Genomic DNA, 17566 nt, shown 5'->3' with positions numbered 1-17566 from the left:
CCATGGGCCTCACGTACCCTGCACCTCACCTTTTCCATCCATGCATGCTAGCTCCTAGTGTTTTGTTTTGGAGGATCTCATCTCAATCATAAGCATACGTAGAATGGAGTAACAACAAAAGAAGAAGAACTACTGAAAGAAAAGAAGAAAGAAAGGAGGCCAAGTCCGATACAGACCAAAATAAAGAAAACCAAGGAATTGCAGCCTCAGATTACAGCAGGGGTGCAGTAATCCTGAACCCCGGCCCCTGAACAAAATCACTACGTACTCCATCGACGACATGGACGGATCTACCACCTAAATTTACACCTCGTTTCTTACACGAACCAACAACACACCGTTAAAAAAAAAGCAAAGCCTACAGGCTGGTAGTATTTACCCCGCTACTACGCTTTGGGTTGCGCGGGCATGTGCCACTCCCAGAACTCCTGGCTCTGCCCCGGCGCCCGCCTCCTGGGGACGGCCCTCTTGGGAGACCTGGCCACCCCCCTGTCCTGCTGCGCCCGCCCCTGCTTCTCCCTCCGCTCGCCGTCCCTCCTCCTCGCCCTCTCCTTCCTCGCCGCCTCCTCCCCCGCCGCCGCTGGCGGCTCGCCGGGCGCGGCGTCGTCGTCGCCGGTGACGGCGAGGAGCGGCTCCAGGTCCTCGACGACCCTGGACATGTCCGGCCGGCTCTTGGGGCTCCCGCTCAGGCACCGGTACGCCACGAGCGCCGCCCGGTGGGCCGCGGCGGCGGGGTACGCGCCCTCCAGGGCCGGGTCCATCACCCGGGCCAGCTTCTGCGGGTCCTTGAGCCACGCGCGCATGTGCTCCACCAGGTGCCGCTCCCGGCTGGGCCGGGCCTTGTCCACCGCGCGCCGGCCCGACAGGATCTCCAGCAGCACCACGCCGAAGCTGTACACGTCGCTCTTCGCCGTGAGGTGGCCCGTCAGGATGTACTCGGGCGCCGCGTACCCGTGGGTGCCCATCACGCGGGTGGACACGTGGGTGTCGTCGCCCTCCGGCCCGTCCTTGGCCAGGCCGAAGTCCGACAGCTTCGCCTCGTACTCCTGCAAAATTTCCATCCATGGTCATCGTAACTGGCACTGTGTCTGAATGCATCCTGGGCTGATTTAAAGCGCAGTACGGCCCATTTAGCTGGGCTGCAGCTATCCCCCAACGCCCAATCCGCACTGTGCTTCTCTTTTTTGTTTTTAAGATGAGGAACTTTGTGTGCGGCACCTGAAGACTTTTTCGAGGGCTGGTGGTTGGCACGGCACGGACATCTGCTTTTCTGTACCGCTGGAAAAGGTGGTGTGAAAGGATATGGAAGGTAGCATCTTCGAATTGGAGGCGGCCCTCTGATCCCGTCAGCTCTCTCCCGCCGCCGCAGTTGAAAAGGGTTTACTACTAGCAGCGGTAGGAATCGACCGATCTGCCAGGTCAAACTGCTGACGCAGCAACTTGAACGGACTTTGATCGATGGGCAGTTGATTCGCGCCAAGTCAACGTGCGCACTCCCTCTCAGATTATTATTATTATTAGCGGAGGGAGATTATTCAACAAGCAACTGGATTTACTTACGGGGTTGAGCAGGATGTTGGATGTCTTGAAGTCCCGGTAGATGACGGGCTTCTCGGCGTCGTGAAGGAAGGCGAGGCCCTTGGCGGCGCCCACCGCGATGTTGAGCCGCGTTGACCACGACAGAACGGGCGGGAACGCTGCAAAATAGGAAAAAAAAATAAAGCACCAGCCCCGTCATCATCAGCGACTGTATGATCGGATAAAACAACGAATCGAAATGTCAACGTGTGCTGCGCATGCAACCTTCAGGGTTTTTTTTTTCCTGCTGGATCGGTTAGAGCATGCACGCATTATTACATGCGTGCACTAACAAATTAAATACTAGGAGCTGGCGAGAGGGTAGTTGGAGGGGAAAACGCACAGATGTGAAACGACCTAGCTAGCTAGCACACGGAACCCTTGCCTATCAGTTTCTTCTTCATCACCGTCAGCCCACAGGAACGCAAAAGGGTTTGTGCTGTGTGTTCGCCTTTCATTTCTACAACCAACTGGAGAATTAACCAAGGGCCCAGCAGGCACACGCTGTGCAAACAGTGCCTGGTTGCTTGTTTACCAGCTAATCCACCGATCGCCTGACGGGTTGAAGTTAGCATGGCAGTGCGAGCTAGCTGGAGCTAGTAGCACACACACATGAATGCGTGAGGATTGTCGATGAAAGGCTATAGCTAGCTACTCCACCCACCGTTTCCGTTGACGACGTGGTCAAAAACTAGCAATCCGCTGCCGCCGTAGGTAGTGCAGTACAACCAAGTAAGCAGGCTGGTCTAATCAGTTAAGGTGATGCGTGCGTGCGTGCGTGGCTCCAAGCCTAGCTAGTTTTGTCAGCTTGCCTGCTGGCCAACGGTCGTGATACCAAACCACATCCCGTTCAGCTGACGTGGGACGCAGGGCCCAACGAACAGTTAGTTATATTATTAGTTGATGGTGCTAGATTTGCTGCCTCAGATTAAGGATAGGGATTAGTTGAGGTATACTGAACTAAGTACGCAGTAGTACTCCTATACTGTAATAATCCTAGGTTGATGTTACCAATCGGTCTCAGCGGGGAGAGCAGACAGGAGAGCTTATGCAGTAATTGACGATCGAAGGCAGAATACTCACTCTTGAAGAGGTGGTTCTCGAGGCTGCCCTTGGGCATGTACTCGTAGACCAGCAGCCGGTGCTCCTCCTCGCTGCAGTACCCCACCAGCTTCACCAGGTTGGGGTGCCGGAGCTGCCCCAGGAAGATCACCTCCGACTGCACGCACGCCATTGTTGTTAGCTCTAGGCTGGCTATAGCTACTTCATCATCATCGATCAGCTATAGCAATACAATTCAAGCACGCACGTACCAGCCACTCTTTGTGCCCCTGCGTGCCCTCGGGGTCCCAGAGCTTGACGGCGATCTGCTGCGCCCGGAGCCCCGGCTTGGCGCCCTCCGCCACGGCGCCCTTGTACACGGGGCCGAACCCGCCCTCGCCCAAAAAGTTGCTGTCCACGAACCCCTGCGTCGCCGCCTTCAGCTCCCCCACCGTGAACACGTGCAGGTTCGACCCCACCAGCGACACCGACAGGTCCTGGTCCGAGCACGTGCTCATCACGTCCGTCACCGACAGCCGCTGCTGCAGCCCCGCCGCCCCCGCCGGGGGCTGCTTCGTCGCCGCCGTCCGCGGGCCGGGGCGGACCTTGTTATCCCCGCTCCCGGCCGCGCCGGCCCCGCCCATCAGGCACCCGCCGAACAGGAACCGCCACGCCGACAGCTGCTTCTCCTGGTGCTGCTTCTTCTTCTTGGCCGACGACGACCTCGCCATGGTCTATCTGTCTGTCAAATTCGAGCTCGCTCCGATGGATCGGATCCGTTGACGTACTCCTCCTCAACTGATGACCCGCGGTCGATCCGTTGACGAAGCAAGCGAGCAGGCTAAATCTGCAGGCGCTGGATGGAGGATCGACTGGAATGGAGGAGCAGTCGAGAGCTAGCTGCTGGCCGGGGAGTTGGGAAGAGGCGGAGGAGTATTTGTAGAGGGGGGCGAGCTACCAAACATGCCGAATAAATGGACGACGGGCGATGAGAAGAGAGACCATTTCTCTCGCGCCCGTGCTGCCCGCCACCGGTAACACGGGATGGGATGGACGGGCACGGCCGGCCCTCCCCGCGTGGAGGCGCTCGATCGGCTTCCGTTCCGTTCCCCCGCCGGGCCGGATGACATGTCTCCTCGCTGACCGTTGACCTGACAGCCCAACGCCTGCTTGCAGGCATTGATCTATTCCCATTTCCTTTTTCTCTCTTATACTTTTCTCGATTTTTTTTCAGAGCACTTTTGGTTTCGGCTGCTGATTAAGTGGGGTGTTCCTCTCTCAGTTCTACCGGATTTATATTAGTCTCGACGTTTTAACGGAAACATTGGAAAGAAAGAAAGAAAGTGCTAGCGACTACGTCAACAAGTCTATTCTAGTACCACTACCATTTTCTTGCAAGGCTGCTAAACGCTTTGGTGGTAATCCTTCACGTCGATGGAAAATCTGCTTATGATGCTGCTGTTACAAAATCGTACGTCTTTCCTTTGCAAATATAAATATATATAGAAAAAATGTCCTCATTCAGCGGCCATTCATCGATCCTGCCCTACCAATACAAGCTCGAAGCAAATCTATTCGTTGCCATGAACATAAATGTGCCACATGGCAAGTTTACCTTAAATTTGTTAAACCAACCAAAAAAAGGGGACTCGAACTGTCAAACCAACAACAGGGGAAGGTTGAGCCTCAACGAAACTACCAGCCATTTTTAGGTTTGAATACTTCCCAAATACTGACAGTTACTTTTTTGGAAGAAATAAATACTGAAAAAATATCTTCTTTCAAAAATAAAAATCTTTCTAAAAGAAACAAACGGCAGTGATCCCATATTATGGTGCTCAAACATGCTGTATGCCCCTAGCATCTCTAGGAGTGCAATGTGTTGGCTCTCTATAGGAAACAGCCTGTCCGGGCTTCGCTTTTGCGCAATTTTAGTCAGCCTACAAGATACAGAAGCATCATGAGGATCAGATGAGATGAAAGCAAATCATCCGCAGGGCAGACAGCCCAATCTAGGCCTTGAATTCCCCATCTCTCACAAGCAGCACACAGACTACTTGACAGCAGAAGTGGAGGTCCATGTCAATCGGAGCCCGGAGAGGACGAATTCAGACGCGCCATCAAGGTCGTTACAGAACAGAACAGAGCGCCCGCCACTGCTCCATCCCCTGCTCTGTTTTCCCCCGTCACTGAACCGTACGTAGCGAATTTGGAGAGGAGGAGAAAAAGGAAATTTGGGGAGAAAATGACAGGTTGCCGTTCCTTGCGCCCAACCTCGAAAAGGGAGGCGAATTAGGTTTCCCGGAAGAGATCGTTTGGGAACAAGCCAGAGAACGGTTGATTTCTACGGGTTTCTAACTTTTCTATCCATCTCTCGTGCAAGCATACGAGACGCTTATAAGGGTTTTCCCGTCTCATTTAGTGCGAGGAGGAGAGTAGGAACCGAACCGGATTAAGCTAGCTAGAGTCTGAATTGAAGGAGCTCTAGTAAACCAAAACGATCACAAACACCGGACATGGAGTGTATCCTTGCTCAGTTTATTAGTTTTCGCCATCATTGGAACAGAAATAACTGCGCTTTCTACCTCACGACGCGCACCGAGTTCCATTTCGGGCAGGGTTTTCAAGAGGCAAGAGCCCGTGCGTGGTTTTCGTGACTTGTAACAGGGGAAAGAATCATCGAATTTTGTGGCTTAAGGATGATGCGCCACCACTATTGCAGGTAGAAGAAAGATGCGTCACCTTGATTGGGCTCCGTTAGAATAGAATAGAACGCACATGCCATTTTGTGAAATCCCAGTCGGATGTTCCAATGAAGAACCTTCAAATCGAAGAGAAAGAAATTTTCATTCCGTCGTCGACACGTGGGATCCGTATATTTGGAGGGGCTAAAGTTAAGTGCTAAACTTTAGCGCATATTAGCACTTATATCTTTGCTAAAATTTTTAACTCTCGATTAAACTTTAACCCATGTGTTAGCACTCGTGTTTAGATACGCTAGTGGTAAAATTTAGCCCTCTCATCAATTAGCACTTGGATCCAAACAGGATATAAAGCAACTCGTTTTAAGTACCCCATGCAGCTGAAACCTGTTGTTTTCCTACGGATAACTTTTTTAGAAACACATTATAGGTCCGCCGCGCCTATCCTCTCGCGGACGAAGACGGCGGCGTGCCAACCGCGGAGGCGATAAACAATCTGGCGCCGGCCGGGCCGGCCGGCCCGCCACCACCGCGTCTGTGAAGAAGCTACTGCGCAACTGAAAAGCTGGGCCGCCGAAACCTTCGTCGCGTGATGGAAGAACAATTTTAACGGCCGAGTCGTGCTCGTGCGTGGGGGCGTGTGAACGCCACGCGAGCTGCGGCGCGTGGGCTCGGGCTCGGTCTCCTACTCTCTGCCACCGAGAGGAGGAACTGGCTGTACGGCAGTAGCTAGCCGCGGCAAGTCGCCGTGCGTCCGACTCGATCTGCATAGCCCGACTCCAAGTGGAACCACCGCGTGCGCTGGCTCATCGCCTCGTCCGCGCGCGGGGAAGGTTTCAAACCTTCGCGCGTGTCCTCTTATAGGTACGATAACTAACTCAGAACTATGACCGTACGGACGCGTGATCACGGACTGACTGCAATGGTCGGTAGAACTGGAAACGAACTGCCCAGCTAGACGTCGTCGTTCACATGCTTCATCCAAACAAAATAAGGCCTTCGAGGACTTTGAGGCACTATTTGAAAATTTAGGGACTAAATCGAGCATCTAGCTGCTAAACACTGGAAGCTGGAGGGGTCGCAAGTTCGCATGCCTGCTCACTGCACTGCTTGTCGCGTTCCCCAATCCCAATCAGAAAGCACGAGTTTGAATGTCAGCGTACACCTGACGCATGCAGCAGATACATTCTAGAACTGGAGAAAACTAAACCATCATCCATTCTCAACCAAAGGACCCAGCACATTTGATGCTAGTAGTTCAGTCAATAGCCGGTGAGCCGCGGAGAATTCCATCTTCAATAGAGAAAAAGCCGGGCTACTAGCTAGTTGGTCTGCCGTCCATTTCCATGAACGATCCAAGCTCCCCCCGAATGTCTTACCAAAGACCAGGACATGTACACCTATTATATCCATGTGTTTCATTTTATTCATTATGATGTCACCCTCCGTTCTCAATTCTTGAATAATTTTGTTTTTATCTGCGTTGGAATAGCGATAGAGCAGGCGCTTTGGTAGGTGCAACCACAGCTCAACAAAGACTCTCTCGTGTGATCTCACTGATGTAGTGATGCTAACCACACATGCTGTTCTAGACCACAGTTCTTTACCCCCAAAAAACATGGGAGGAACGTGTACGTACACATGTACGAGCTCACCATACCTTTTTTCAAGCCCCAAATCCTGGTGCTTAAATTTTAATTGGTCTACTAATATTCCCTTACGGCAGCAATGCAAGCTATAGCTATAGCATATAATGGACAAAAATATGTGCAGGGAGAATGGAAGATTGTTGACTTTCGTATCCTTTTATTAGTTTGTTAAATTGGGACACATCAATGCCGTCAGTGATGCTATACATGTCTGCTGATCAGCACCAAACTACTGCATTTTTGTCCCAATTTGCCGGCTAGAATAAAGCAAGCACTTGAAAATCTTTGCTGCCATTTAATTTAGTCAACCGCCCTTCTGCTTCCATGCTGATCTTTCTTTTTTCCAGTAGGCACTAGTAGTTGGTAATAGCGTATATGAACCCATGGGGAAACACCATGCCTAGTCACGCGCTATTTTTCTTTCACTTGGACTAATCCCAAAACAAATGACTTGCCGTTCAAGCCTTCAAGGTCTCCGTTTCGATCAGTTTTCTTCCTTGTACTGTATGCCTACAGCGGAGGAGCGGATGGGATAGGCTCTATCTAGCTTGTTCAGGTAGTACAAAACAAAATATCAACATGGCTAGGAAATCATCAACAACTTGCCTGCCATTTGGACTTGTGTGCACAAAACTGACGACTTGCCTTTCATGCTTCAATCATCGGTTTACCCTTCGCCGCCGTCACAGAACCGCCGCCTCTATCTGACTATACCGTCAGCCCGTCGCCTTTTTTCTCCAGATAATACTATCGTTAGCGTGTGCCTACGTGTGCGATCGTTGCCATGCTGATGATTCAGTTTTTATGGCAGATAGTGATGCAGCATAGGTCAATGTCCAAGAAGACTAGTGCTCAAAGCTCACTGTGGTTAAGACGATGGTTTAGGAGAGAGGGAGAAGGAAGAGATAGTGTGGCAAGCTATCCTGATTCCCATTATTTCACACACATCGGTTAGAGATCGAGCACTACTTTGATTGTTCTGTAGCACTGGGGGACGTAAACTTTTAATCGGTCAATTGCCACTAAACGTTCGTGGAAATATCTACCAGAGAAGTTTCCAAACTAAGTTGCTGAATTGACTAAAGTTCGTCTTTGTCTTCGTCAGAGTTCCCATCGAGAGATCGTTTCCCCCGGTCCTTGGTCTGAAGCATTATTTTTTTTAGTACTAATTTTGGACCACCTTGCTTCAGCAGAGCTTCTTCTTTTGTGTGCTCTCTGCAAATAGACGGCATAAACCTTCAAGCACCAATGTTGCTACTAGTGGACAGCTTATCGTTGGTAGGAAAGACAATTCTGAAAAGGAAAGACAGTTCTGAATCCGATCTGTACTGATGTTGCTAGAGTTTACTACTTTTCCCAAAGAACGGAGTTCTGTCAATCCCAGGAGTTTTGAGTTACTACGTTGCAATGAACTACACAAACCCTGAAACTTCCAGACCTTGGTTCAAGTCAGCAGAGACGGAGAGACGATAGGGGGAAAAAAAAGACAAACTTTTAGGCAGCTTCCCACTCGCACAAAGATATGCCGGCAGCGCTTCATGAGTAATTACATATACGAACGCCCATAGCGACGTGGATGCTCACTTTCGAATTTTGGTGTGCATGCTTTGCTGACGTGGATGTACGCTCGTATTTTGCACGCTCTACGTACAGGACACGCAACACACAGGAACACATCAGCATCGTAGAGGTCTTAGCTTTTGTCTCCTTACCTGAAAGAGGGCGAGACAAGTGTGTGCACATTAAAATGGCAGAAAGGCGCGTCATTTTTGGGGGGCAATGCAAAGTCGTGAGCTAGCCGACTCTTCCAGGGAATCGAAGGCACTAGTTAGACTGGCTCCAACAGGCCAGGTATTTGGACAGGCAAAGGCAATTTAGCTGGTCGACGGGTACTGTAGCGTCTCCAATGGGCTAGGTATTCAGACCATGCAAAATACATGGGAAGAGAGAGAACAACCAAACTGGCTGGTGGGAGCACGCGAGGCATTTGCCCCGTCCACAACCGTCAAGACCTCATCTTCAAGCGGTCGACGCGGACAAGCTCTGCAACGGCGCAGCTCCGTCGGCGACGAGGTGCGTCCCCCGGACAAGCTCTGCAGCGGCGCGGCTCCGTCGGCGACGAGGTGCGTCCCCAGTTCCCTTCCTCCTCTTTCCCCATGGATCCGTCTCCCAGGAGGTCTTGACGGCCGGCACTGGGCATGGCGCCGCAGAGTTGCGTACCGTCGCCGAAAATCCTCTTCGCTGTACAAAGGATTATCAACAAAGTAATCCCTCATAATTTGCGCAAAAGCTGCTTCTCTATCACGACGCTTAAATTTATATCCTGAAACTGAACCACCCCTCCTACGTTTAGAAGGTTCCAAAGCTGCGATTATTGAAGTTAACATGCATTCTTCATCTTTCTTCCATTTATTCTGCCTAAAATATGAGTCTTTTAGGCAGGACTAAGCTGTCATGTTTCACAAGTCTGAACAACATAGATTAGACATAAAGTTTTAGTACACAGATAACAAAAATGCTTTTCTGAAATCATAAGCAATTGGGGCTATGTTCAAAGCGTTCAGTTAAAGCAAGGAGGAATGTTTCAGTTTAACCATGCAAACAGAAATAAAGATACTAGCTAAAGTACACATTAAAATGTAGTTTATTCCAATTCCCAAAAGCAAGTATCACATATTTGCAATCACTGTCAAACAAAAAACACATCTGAGAGCAATGGTATTAAACGAACTGAGAGTGTCTAGGTGGGATTAAACAAACAGACTTCAAAAAAGGAGTGTAATAAAACTGGAAGGAGTGTAATAAGCAGCCATTTTCACTCGCTAAATTCGAGCTCTCCATGTGCATATGGAAAAAAAAGGCATTTAAAGTTGCCTATCACAGTATTAAGATAATGATATCAACGGACCTTCTGTTCTCTCTCACATGCGGCAACAGTTTTTTATTTTGCAGCCCTAATCCTCACGGCACATGTAGCTACCAGACTCGTCAGACGAAGAAGGGGGATTACTCACCAAATCCACCACCTGACACTGCCAAAATCCTCACGCGCCTACCGCTCAGTCCCAGATTTGGATGGGTCTCGCTCCACGGGCTCCACGACAATCCTGGACGAGAAAACAGGGGAGGAGGATGAAGCCAGACGTTCTGTCGTTGTGTACCTCGCGCGGGGTAAAAATTGACGTTGAAGCGGGAAAACAAAACGCGTCCATTGTTTGGCGCGAAATTAAATAGGGCCAACGGCCATAGCTATTTTAGCTGCTTTGTTGGGTGCAGAAGGTTTTAGCTGGCCACGCAAATTGCAGGGGGCAGCTAAACGTTAAAATGCATAGCCAATTTGCCTGCCTATTGTTGGAGGCAGTCCTAAGAGTCTGAGAGAGAGAGAGAGAGGCACTGGAGCTAGCCAATATCCGAAGCAAAACCTCTCAGAAATTCAACCTGACCGGTCGGTCAGACATCAAAGGTCCTGTCTCCTGTGGCTCTCGCTGCAGGGCAACAGTGAAATATCTTTTCAGGTAACTTGCTTTGCTGCATCTCTTCACCATCGAGAAAAGCCGCGCATGAGAAGAGCCCGAGGCTCATTGCTTTCGTTTATCACGAGCTGGAAACTAAAAGAGAAGAAAAACCTGCGCGTATGGATGCGCTCGAACGAAATCACGGCTAGAGATGGAAGCGGATCGGATCGGGACTCATCCTAAGTTCTTAACTTCGATGTAGCTATCAACTATCATAGTGTGTAATACAAAATGTAATTTGTATCAATGAAGTAGGAAGTTGATTGCTGGATTTTGGATAGCTTGATCTTTTTCCTAGCTGCCTATTTCGTGTTTCTACCCAACAAATCAAAGTTGCCATGGATAAGAGGGGATGTGCCGCTGTCAACGAACACAAGGCGAGCAACTTGTCCAGAACAAGTGGGCTCTAGAATTTCCGAGCGACCGGAACGTGACAAGCAGAAAGGAGCTGAGGGAAACAACAACGACGACGACGACAATAGAAGCAGAAAACCACTGCACCTGAAAAAGGCAAGCCGGGCGATGTTTCCGTGTGCACACTCAGCTTTACGAACTGATTGTGCCGTGAGAGCACGAGTCCTGCCCAATCACCAAGCAAATCAAAGGGGGAAAAAGAAGAAGAAGAAAATGCCTCTATCTAGGATAACCTTGATTAACTAGTGCAGGTTGGTCGTATCGTATCACCACGAGTGAATAGTCTATCCCGCTGACTTGGGCTCCCTCTGCTGGCATCTGGGCAAGACCTTGGAAATGCAGGGAGCCTTCCGCTCCACCGCGTTAGTATGAACCCCGGCCGCAGCTAGCAGGAAACGTGATCCTTGGGAGATCGGCGCGCAGCGCGTGGATGACGCCAGCCGCACCTCCTGAGCATCCGTGTCCTGCCCCCTAAAAGGCAGGGAGGGGGCTTGACGACGACGGATCGTGGATCTCTGGTGCGCGGCAGCCCGATCCGTCGCCGGCGACCTCACCTCACCCCGTGATCTTCTGATCAGGAATTCAGAGTTCGTCAGGAGTCGGCTGCGCATAAAAAGATAGCTGCAAGCAAGCAGCGCTGGCAGCTGAACTTGTTAACTCCGTGATGTGAAACAGCGCCGCCGCCGCCCTCGCCGGAGGAGCATGATCACACGGCTCCAGGCTTACGCTCACGTTAACATCAGCATGACGTATTCACTAGGTTAACCTTCTTTTCTTGTTACCTGTACTCTCTGCTATTTCTTTTCACAGCTTAGCTGTTTGCTTCTTTCCCTTCGTTTCTCCATTATTATAATGCCATATACCACTAGATCTGTAGATCAGCAGTTCTTCTGCTTGTCCAATAATGAAAAAGAAAAGAGAAAAAAGAGCAGAGAAAGTGCCTCGTGCACCAAAGTGAGCAGGTGGATCGGACGACGTGGCGCTACCATACGCTCTGTTTTGCGATTCTCGGCCAGAGGAGGAAGCCTGGTAATTCTCGGCGCAACTCCAGCACAGCTGCGTAGCTTCTCCTTTGGCTGCATCTCCCATTTTCCTCGCGTTTCAGGCCCAGAATACTGAAAGCGGAAACGTATGCGGTTTACAAGAAGAGAGTCAAAAACATGATGCCTTGCTTTTGTCACAGAACGTCGTCTTCTGAAGCACAAGGAAAATAAACAGTTTTCAGTTTAACGTTCCGATTATTGTAACAGCATTCCTATCAGTGTGGAGGACATACTAAATTCTGGCCCACTCAGGTGTGTGGCCTGATGCACTTTATTTTAACTGAATTCTCAGCCCACTGGATTGCGTGCCTTCCAAATAGGCCCTACAACCATTACGAGAATGGTTTAGCGGGTAAAGTTCTCCAAAATTGATAGCTCATGGGCCAAATGTGAAAGCTACGAGAGTACAAGTAGTCTCTGATGCAGTCGAAGCACTCTTAAAAAAATAAGAGTGTTAGATTACCATGTGAACAAGTGCGAGATTAACAATTGAAATAAGCTGAAGAGCAAGTGCACTAGAATAAATAGCAAAGCCAAAAAAAGATATGCGACGCCTGAGAGATTCGAACTCTCGCGGGGAAACCCCATGTACTTAGCAGGCACACGCCTTAACCACTCGGCCAAAGCGTCGCTTGGTGGCATACGACCCCTCGTACTTGTATACATTCGCAACTCAACGAACCATCTTCTGCCCTTACACGGTGACACACCCAGAGGGGACCCCCGAAACGAAACGGCGAAGGCACCACCAGGCACAGCCGCACCAACCATGGACGCCGGCGGCGCGCGTCCATCGGCACCGTCGGCCGCCGCCGCCGCCGCTGCCGGGGCCGGGGGCGCCTCCGGCGCGGACGAGCCCCGGGACGCGCGGGTGGTGCGGGAGCTCCTGCGCTCGATGGGGCTCAACGAGGGCGAGTACGAGCCCCGCGTAGTGCACCAGTTCCTGGACCTGGCCTACCGCTACGTCGGCGACGTGCTCGGGGACGCCCAGGTCTACGCCGACCACGCCGGGAAGACCCAGATCGACGCCGACGACGTCCGCCTCGCCATCCAGGCCAAAGTCAATTTCTCCTTCTCGCAGCCGCCGCCGCGCGAGGTACCAAACCCACCCAAAATTCTACCCTCGCTGTACCCCAATTTCGGTAAAATTGGTTGGATCCTATGTTTAATCTTCTTCTACCCGCGCATAATTGTTGCTCTCGCCATAGACTGGTGTTACCACGGCTGAGTCCACGAACCCTAGTTGTTGTGTTGCCCGTGTAGTTTCAGCTTAATTTTGAAGTAGTTGTGTATCTCTAGATTAGTGGGCAAGGACCTGTGATTTAAATGATGCCTTCTGCTTTTGTGAATACTACTGATGGGATTTTCCCCCTCACATCTCTCTAGTGTTGAAGTTATATCTATTTAATTGGGATGAAATCATGTGTTGTATTTTTTTTTTTAACTGGGCCCCCTCATTTCCATCAATAGACGGAAATTTTATCGTGCAGCATAGGTTCAGATATATGATCAGAAAGAGGATCTAAGTACTTAAAGCCACATAGATCAGAGCCAGCCCAGTGTCATAAGAGAAAATTCAGAATTCTAGATGGAACCATACAATCAACTCTTACAAAAGTCATGTTCTATGTTAAATTGTTCTATGAATGTGGTAATAAGGTTTTGAGAACTGGTACATCTTCGTCTAGTCTAAAATAAACTATTTCTTTCTAATATAAGTTATCCTTTAGGTATCGTTTGCCTGTTGATGAGGTTTCCTGTTATGTAGTCACGTTAGTGGAAATGTGGGATTGTACTTGTCATTTGTGTCCTGCATTGCAGAATATGGTAATTTTTCTGCTTCCTATATTTGCAACAATTTCAATTACTAAAAAATACTGGCCTTACAAGAGGAGCATGTTGGCTTGAAGTCCTTCAAATGAGAGAATGACAACTGTTATATAACATGCTAGATGAAATGGTCCAGCTTAAGATGAACTGACCATACCTAGTAAATGTAAGTTCCCCATGTAAAGTTGAACGATTCGTAGTCCTTTTAGGAGGTATAGGTCCCTTTGCTGGTTAATGTGAGCCGTGATAACATAGTCCAAGACTAATTATAAGTTGACATATTCTCAGGAGGAAGAAAGTAGTGTTTGATCAAAATATTTTTACAAGGCAATCCCTCTATAAAGACAACTTGACCTTTAGGGGAAAATCTCTAAATTCGGGAAAGAGTTCTCATCAGGTACAGAGCAAGAAAAGTATAAACATCAACCGACTGCTGAACCCCGGCAATCAAAACAATCTTTTTGCCATCAAATTTAACAAACACAAGTACAAACTTTTTATCTGCCTAAAGTCAAACTTCTACTCAGTCAAGAAAATCAAATCATTATTAGACACATTCAAGTTGTCCTAATAGAAAATCCGGAGCACTTCGGTTGATCTTCAGACTTCCCATGGGTCATAAGATACCTTGTTTCTATTTCTTGAAATGATAACCTCAAATGCCACATTATGTTAGTTGTACAAGTATCTTGGGGTATTAGGTACGTTCATTTGCCTTGAAATAAGATGTGATGCTAATACACGGTACTACACGGATCTCATTTGTTTTTTTTTTGTTCCTAGAACACAGAAAGCCATTAATAAATCTAGTTACGAGTCAAGCCTGTAGTTCTGATGTGATAGTCTTCAGTTATTTCTCCCGTGTCTTTCTGTGTTACAGGAAGTGGTTGTTGGATGTAGTAAGTTGAGGGTTTCGATGTGTTAAACCAGATGGGTTGCTGTTAGTTCCCTTGGTCCTATTAAAGCCCTTCATGCTGTAGTGCAATCAAGATGAAGTAGTCTTCTGGAGTTCTGGTACCTGGCACTGTGTTAACAGTCTGCGCAAAGACTTAGTAATTTCTTTGCGATCTTGTAATGAGATTCAGATTCGCCCGATCTGGAAAAAGAATTGAAAGCCTACTAGTTTTGTGGTGAAACAATGGAACTCATGTTTTGGTGTGTCTTCTGTGGTTATGATTTATTTAATATTTTGACTATAGGATTAGTATGAACCTCTTGTTGTTTGATTGGATTCCTGAAAAATTTAGTTGACCTTAGTGTTATATGTAGAGTACATATGCATAACAGTGCTTTAGGCTAACAAGTGATTTCCTATTCTTGCTAGGTTCTCCTTGAGCTGGCACGCAACCGGAACAGAATCCCGCTGCCCAAGTCAATCGCTCCTCCTGGCTCGATTCCCCTGCCACCAGAGCAGGACACACTGTTGGCTCAGAATTACCAACTCCTGCCACCATTGAAGCCGCCGCCTCAAGTTGAGGAGACGGAGGATGACATCGAAGAAACCAACCCTAGTGTGACCCCAAACCCTGGAAATCCCAATCCAAACTACTCCCAGGATCAGAGGGGTAACGAGCAACAGCACACATCTCAGCATGGTCAGAGGGTTTCTTTCCAACTCAATGCCGTGGCAGCTGCCGCTGCCGCTGCAAAGCGTCCTCGGATGACCATTGACCAGCTGAACATGGGCTAACCGTTTGCTGTCAGTTGGATTGTAGCATCTCTTTTCTCTTTCTACTAATAGTCTGCTTGTTTTGAAATTAGTGTTACATTCGTATGTTTTTATCGAGTAGCCACGAGATAGTACAGCAACCGCACGTCGCCCTTGGAAAGGAACTGTTCTAGTATTGTATGCTGTACCTGGTTCACTACTCACTAGAGGTTAAATTTCTACTGCAATGTTATCTGGGCCTGCACGCTCTTTGCATCACCGTTCTTCTAAGTAAAATTATCTCAAGAGGGCAAATCCTCAGTATTGCAAATCGAACCCAACAAATTTGATTTTTTTACTAATAACTATTCATAGAATAACCTGCCGGTGCTGCTATACTTTGCTACATGTGTTGTCACAGAGCATTGTTTATACTTCAATACTCTCTCTCATGTGCAGGCTCCATGCCTCGGATGTAGAAATTGAAATCAGCTGCAATATTTTTTATTTAGTTGCGCCCATCAGGATTCAACAGGACCTCTGTCATTGATATGCTGCATGCATCCATCAGTTCATCCTGAAAGCTTAAACTGATGGAAAAATGTGGATAATTAACTTAAACTTTAATGTGCTATATGTTAACTAGTGCTACGAACGAGATCATATTATGCTTGGTGGCAGCACTCGGGAGAGATCCTGAATGTTCCAAACAAGTCATTGTTCATCTGATCGAAGTGTGCAGCCACAGAACTATTTCTCCATCTCCATGGAAACAGCACGTGAGATTCCTGACTAGCTGCACTACTGCACTGTTAGGTCTTAACTATTGATCTGCCATCTTGATACTTGGTCCTTCTTACTGGTCGCAATCGCATGAAACCAGACCTCTTGATTTGTACTGCTACATGCTTAACACGTTTTGAGCATATATATGCATCTTGCTAAACTGCTGATACTTCAAAAATTACGCGTGCAGTGCATCGGCCAGAGAAATCAACAAAGGAATCGACCTGTACAAAAATGGCCACTGACAACGGCAGTAGCTTTCTTCTTCAGAAACAGGAGGCGAAAATGCTACACTGGTTTCGCCGTCGCTTCCTGTACACCGGCGGCGGCCGGCGCTGCCTGAGTCTGTTCGGGCCATGCACGCGACACAAGCAACGTTCCCCTGCACCACCGACCCAGCCGCAGTGCGAGATCCTCCGTCGCGCCGATGCAATGGACGCGTAGACCGGTTCCACAGGGGCGGGTGTGGTCAGCCGCTGCACGCCGGCCGCCACAGCGAGCAGAACGACACCGGTCGCCCCTTCCACCGCAGCGCCACCACGCCGGCGGCACCCGACGCCGACATCTCCCACCCGCCGTCGTACTTCCTCAGCAAGGACTTGGCCGACTCCACCGCCTCGCCCCCGAACGCCGCCTCCTCGAACCCGGCGGCCGCCATGCGCTCCCGCCACGCGTCCCTGCCCTCCCCCGCCGCGTCGCCTGTGACGGACGTGCCCGCCTCGGCCTCCAGCAGACGCCTCTCCTCCCCGTCCCTCCCCTTGAACGCCGCGGACGTCGACTCCAGGAACCGCCACAGCAGCTCCAGCCTCGCCGTGAACTCGCCCGCCGCGGTGCCGTCGCCACCGGCGTCGAGCTCCGACAGCACCACCAGCTCCGGGTTGAGGCCTCGGACCTTGCTTAGGATGTCTGTCCGCACGTCGGCGGTGGCGTGGCCCAGCCGGAACTGGAGGCAGACGACGAGCGCCTCGCCGGGGGTCGCGAAGCCGTGCACGGAGTCTAGGGAGGCTGCACGGCTGATGGCGAGCTGCAGGTTGATGGACTTGGCGTACCGGAGGAGGTGCGGCGAGAAGTCGTATCCCTGAGGCGAGGCCGAGAAGGGCGCCGGTGGGGTGGCCGCGGGGCCCCCGACGGTGAGGCGGACGGAGGGCGGCGCGCGCCCGCCGGGCAGGCGGGTCAGGGACTCCAGAAGCGTCGGCCACTGCACGCCGTGGGAGACCCCGAGGTCGACGACGTGGAGCGGCCGGGCATCCGTGGCGCCGCGGGCCGCGGCCTGCGCGATGGCGGCGTTGGCCAGCGCGTTAGGGAGCGCGAACCACGGGCTCACCTCGTGGAACTTGATGAGCGACGCGCGGAACAACCG

At 50.1% G+C, this 17566-nt stretch overlaps 3 protein-coding genes and 1 non-coding gene across 5 annotated transcripts; 1 reads left to right on the top strand and 3 right to left on the bottom strand.

Annotated features, from left to right (window-relative positions):
• Positions 1-106: 106 nt before the first annotated feature.
• Positions 107-3791, bottom strand: LOC112876580 (serine/threonine-protein kinase RIPK-like). 2 transcript variants are annotated; one of them, XM_025940724.1, is made up of 4 exons: positions 2892-3787; positions 2662-2797; positions 1561-1697; positions 107-1046 (listed from the first exon to the last, which is right to left on the bottom strand). In XM_025940724.1, exons 1-4 carry the CDS (start codon positions 3348-3350, stop codon positions 387-389), a joined length of 1392 nt encoding a protein of 463 aa, XP_025796509.1. In that variant the 5' UTR covers positions 3351-3787; the 3' UTR covers positions 107-386. The 2 variants fall into 2 exon arrangements, with proteins under 2 accessions (XP_025796509.1, XP_025796510.1); XM_025940725.1 differs by lacking the exon at positions 1561-1697 and having other exon boundaries at positions 2892-3791.
• Positions 3792-12490: 8699 nt separating this feature from the next.
• On the bottom strand, positions 12491-12572 carry TRNAS-GCU. The gene has a single exon. It is a non-coding gene; the product is annotated as a tRNA-Ser (tRNA).
• A 95-nt stretch (positions 12573-12667) lies between these two features.
• LOC112873215 (transcription initiation factor TFIID subunit 9) lies at positions 12668-15699 on the top strand. Its single transcript, XM_025936227.1, has 2 exons — positions 12668-13038; positions 15097-15699. Exons 1-2 carry the CDS (start codon positions 12712-12714, stop codon positions 15460-15462), a joined length of 693 nt encoding a protein of 230 aa, XP_025792012.1. The 5' UTR covers positions 12668-12711; the 3' UTR covers positions 15463-15699.
• Positions 15700-16675: 976 nt separating this feature from the next.
• Positions 16676-17454, bottom strand: LOC112873261 (nodulation-signaling pathway 1 protein-like). Its single transcript, XM_025936258.1, has 2 exons — positions 17413-17454; positions 16676-17284 (listed from the first exon to the last, which is right to left on the bottom strand). The coding sequence occupies exons 1-2, from the start codon at positions 17452-17454 to the stop codon at positions 16676-16678; spliced, it is 651 nt and encodes a 216-aa protein (XP_025792043.1).
• Positions 17455-17566: the final 112 nt, after the last annotated feature.

This window comes from Panicum hallii, chromosome 9 (assembly GCF_002211085.1).
Source record: "Panicum hallii strain FIL2 chromosome 9, PHallii_v3.1, whole genome shotgun sequence".
Lineage (NCBI taxonomy): Eukaryota > Viridiplantae > Streptophyta > Magnoliopsida > Poales > Poaceae > Panicum > Panicum hallii.
This window is presented reverse-complemented; position numbering and strand designations above follow the sequence as displayed.

Excerpts from the sequence above, each read along its gene's own strand:
- LOC112873261 (XM_025936258.1), bottom strand. The coding sequence starts at position 17,454 with ATGCCCGGCCGCTCCACGTCGTCGACCTCGGGGTCTCCCACG. Across the intron at positions 17,285-17,412 it reads CGACCTCGGGGTCTCCCACG|GGATACGACTTCTCGCCGCA; the intron begins GCGTGCAGTGGC and ends GCCTCGCCTCAG.
- LOC112873215 (XM_025936227.1), top strand. The coding sequence starts at position 12,712 with ATGGACGCCGGCGGCGCGCGTCCATCGGCACCGTCGGCCGCCGCCGCC. Across the intron at positions 13,039-15,096 it reads CGCAGCCGCCGCCGCGCGAG|GTTCTCCTTGAGCTGGCACG; the intron begins GTACCAAACCCA and ends TATTCTTGCTAG.
- LOC112876580 (XM_025940724.1), bottom strand. The coding sequence starts at position 3,350 with ATGGCGAGGTCGTCGTCGGCCAAGAAGAAGAAGCAGCACCAGGAGAAG. Across the intron at positions 2,798-2,891 it reads AGGGGCACAAAGAGTGGCTG|TCGGAGGTGATCTTCCTGGG; the intron begins GTACGTGCGTGC and ends GCGTGCGTGCAG. Across the intron at positions 1,698-2,661 it reads CGAGAACCACCTCTTCAAGA|CGTTCCCGCCCGTTCTGTCG; the intron begins GTGAGTATTCTG and ends CCTATTTTGCAG.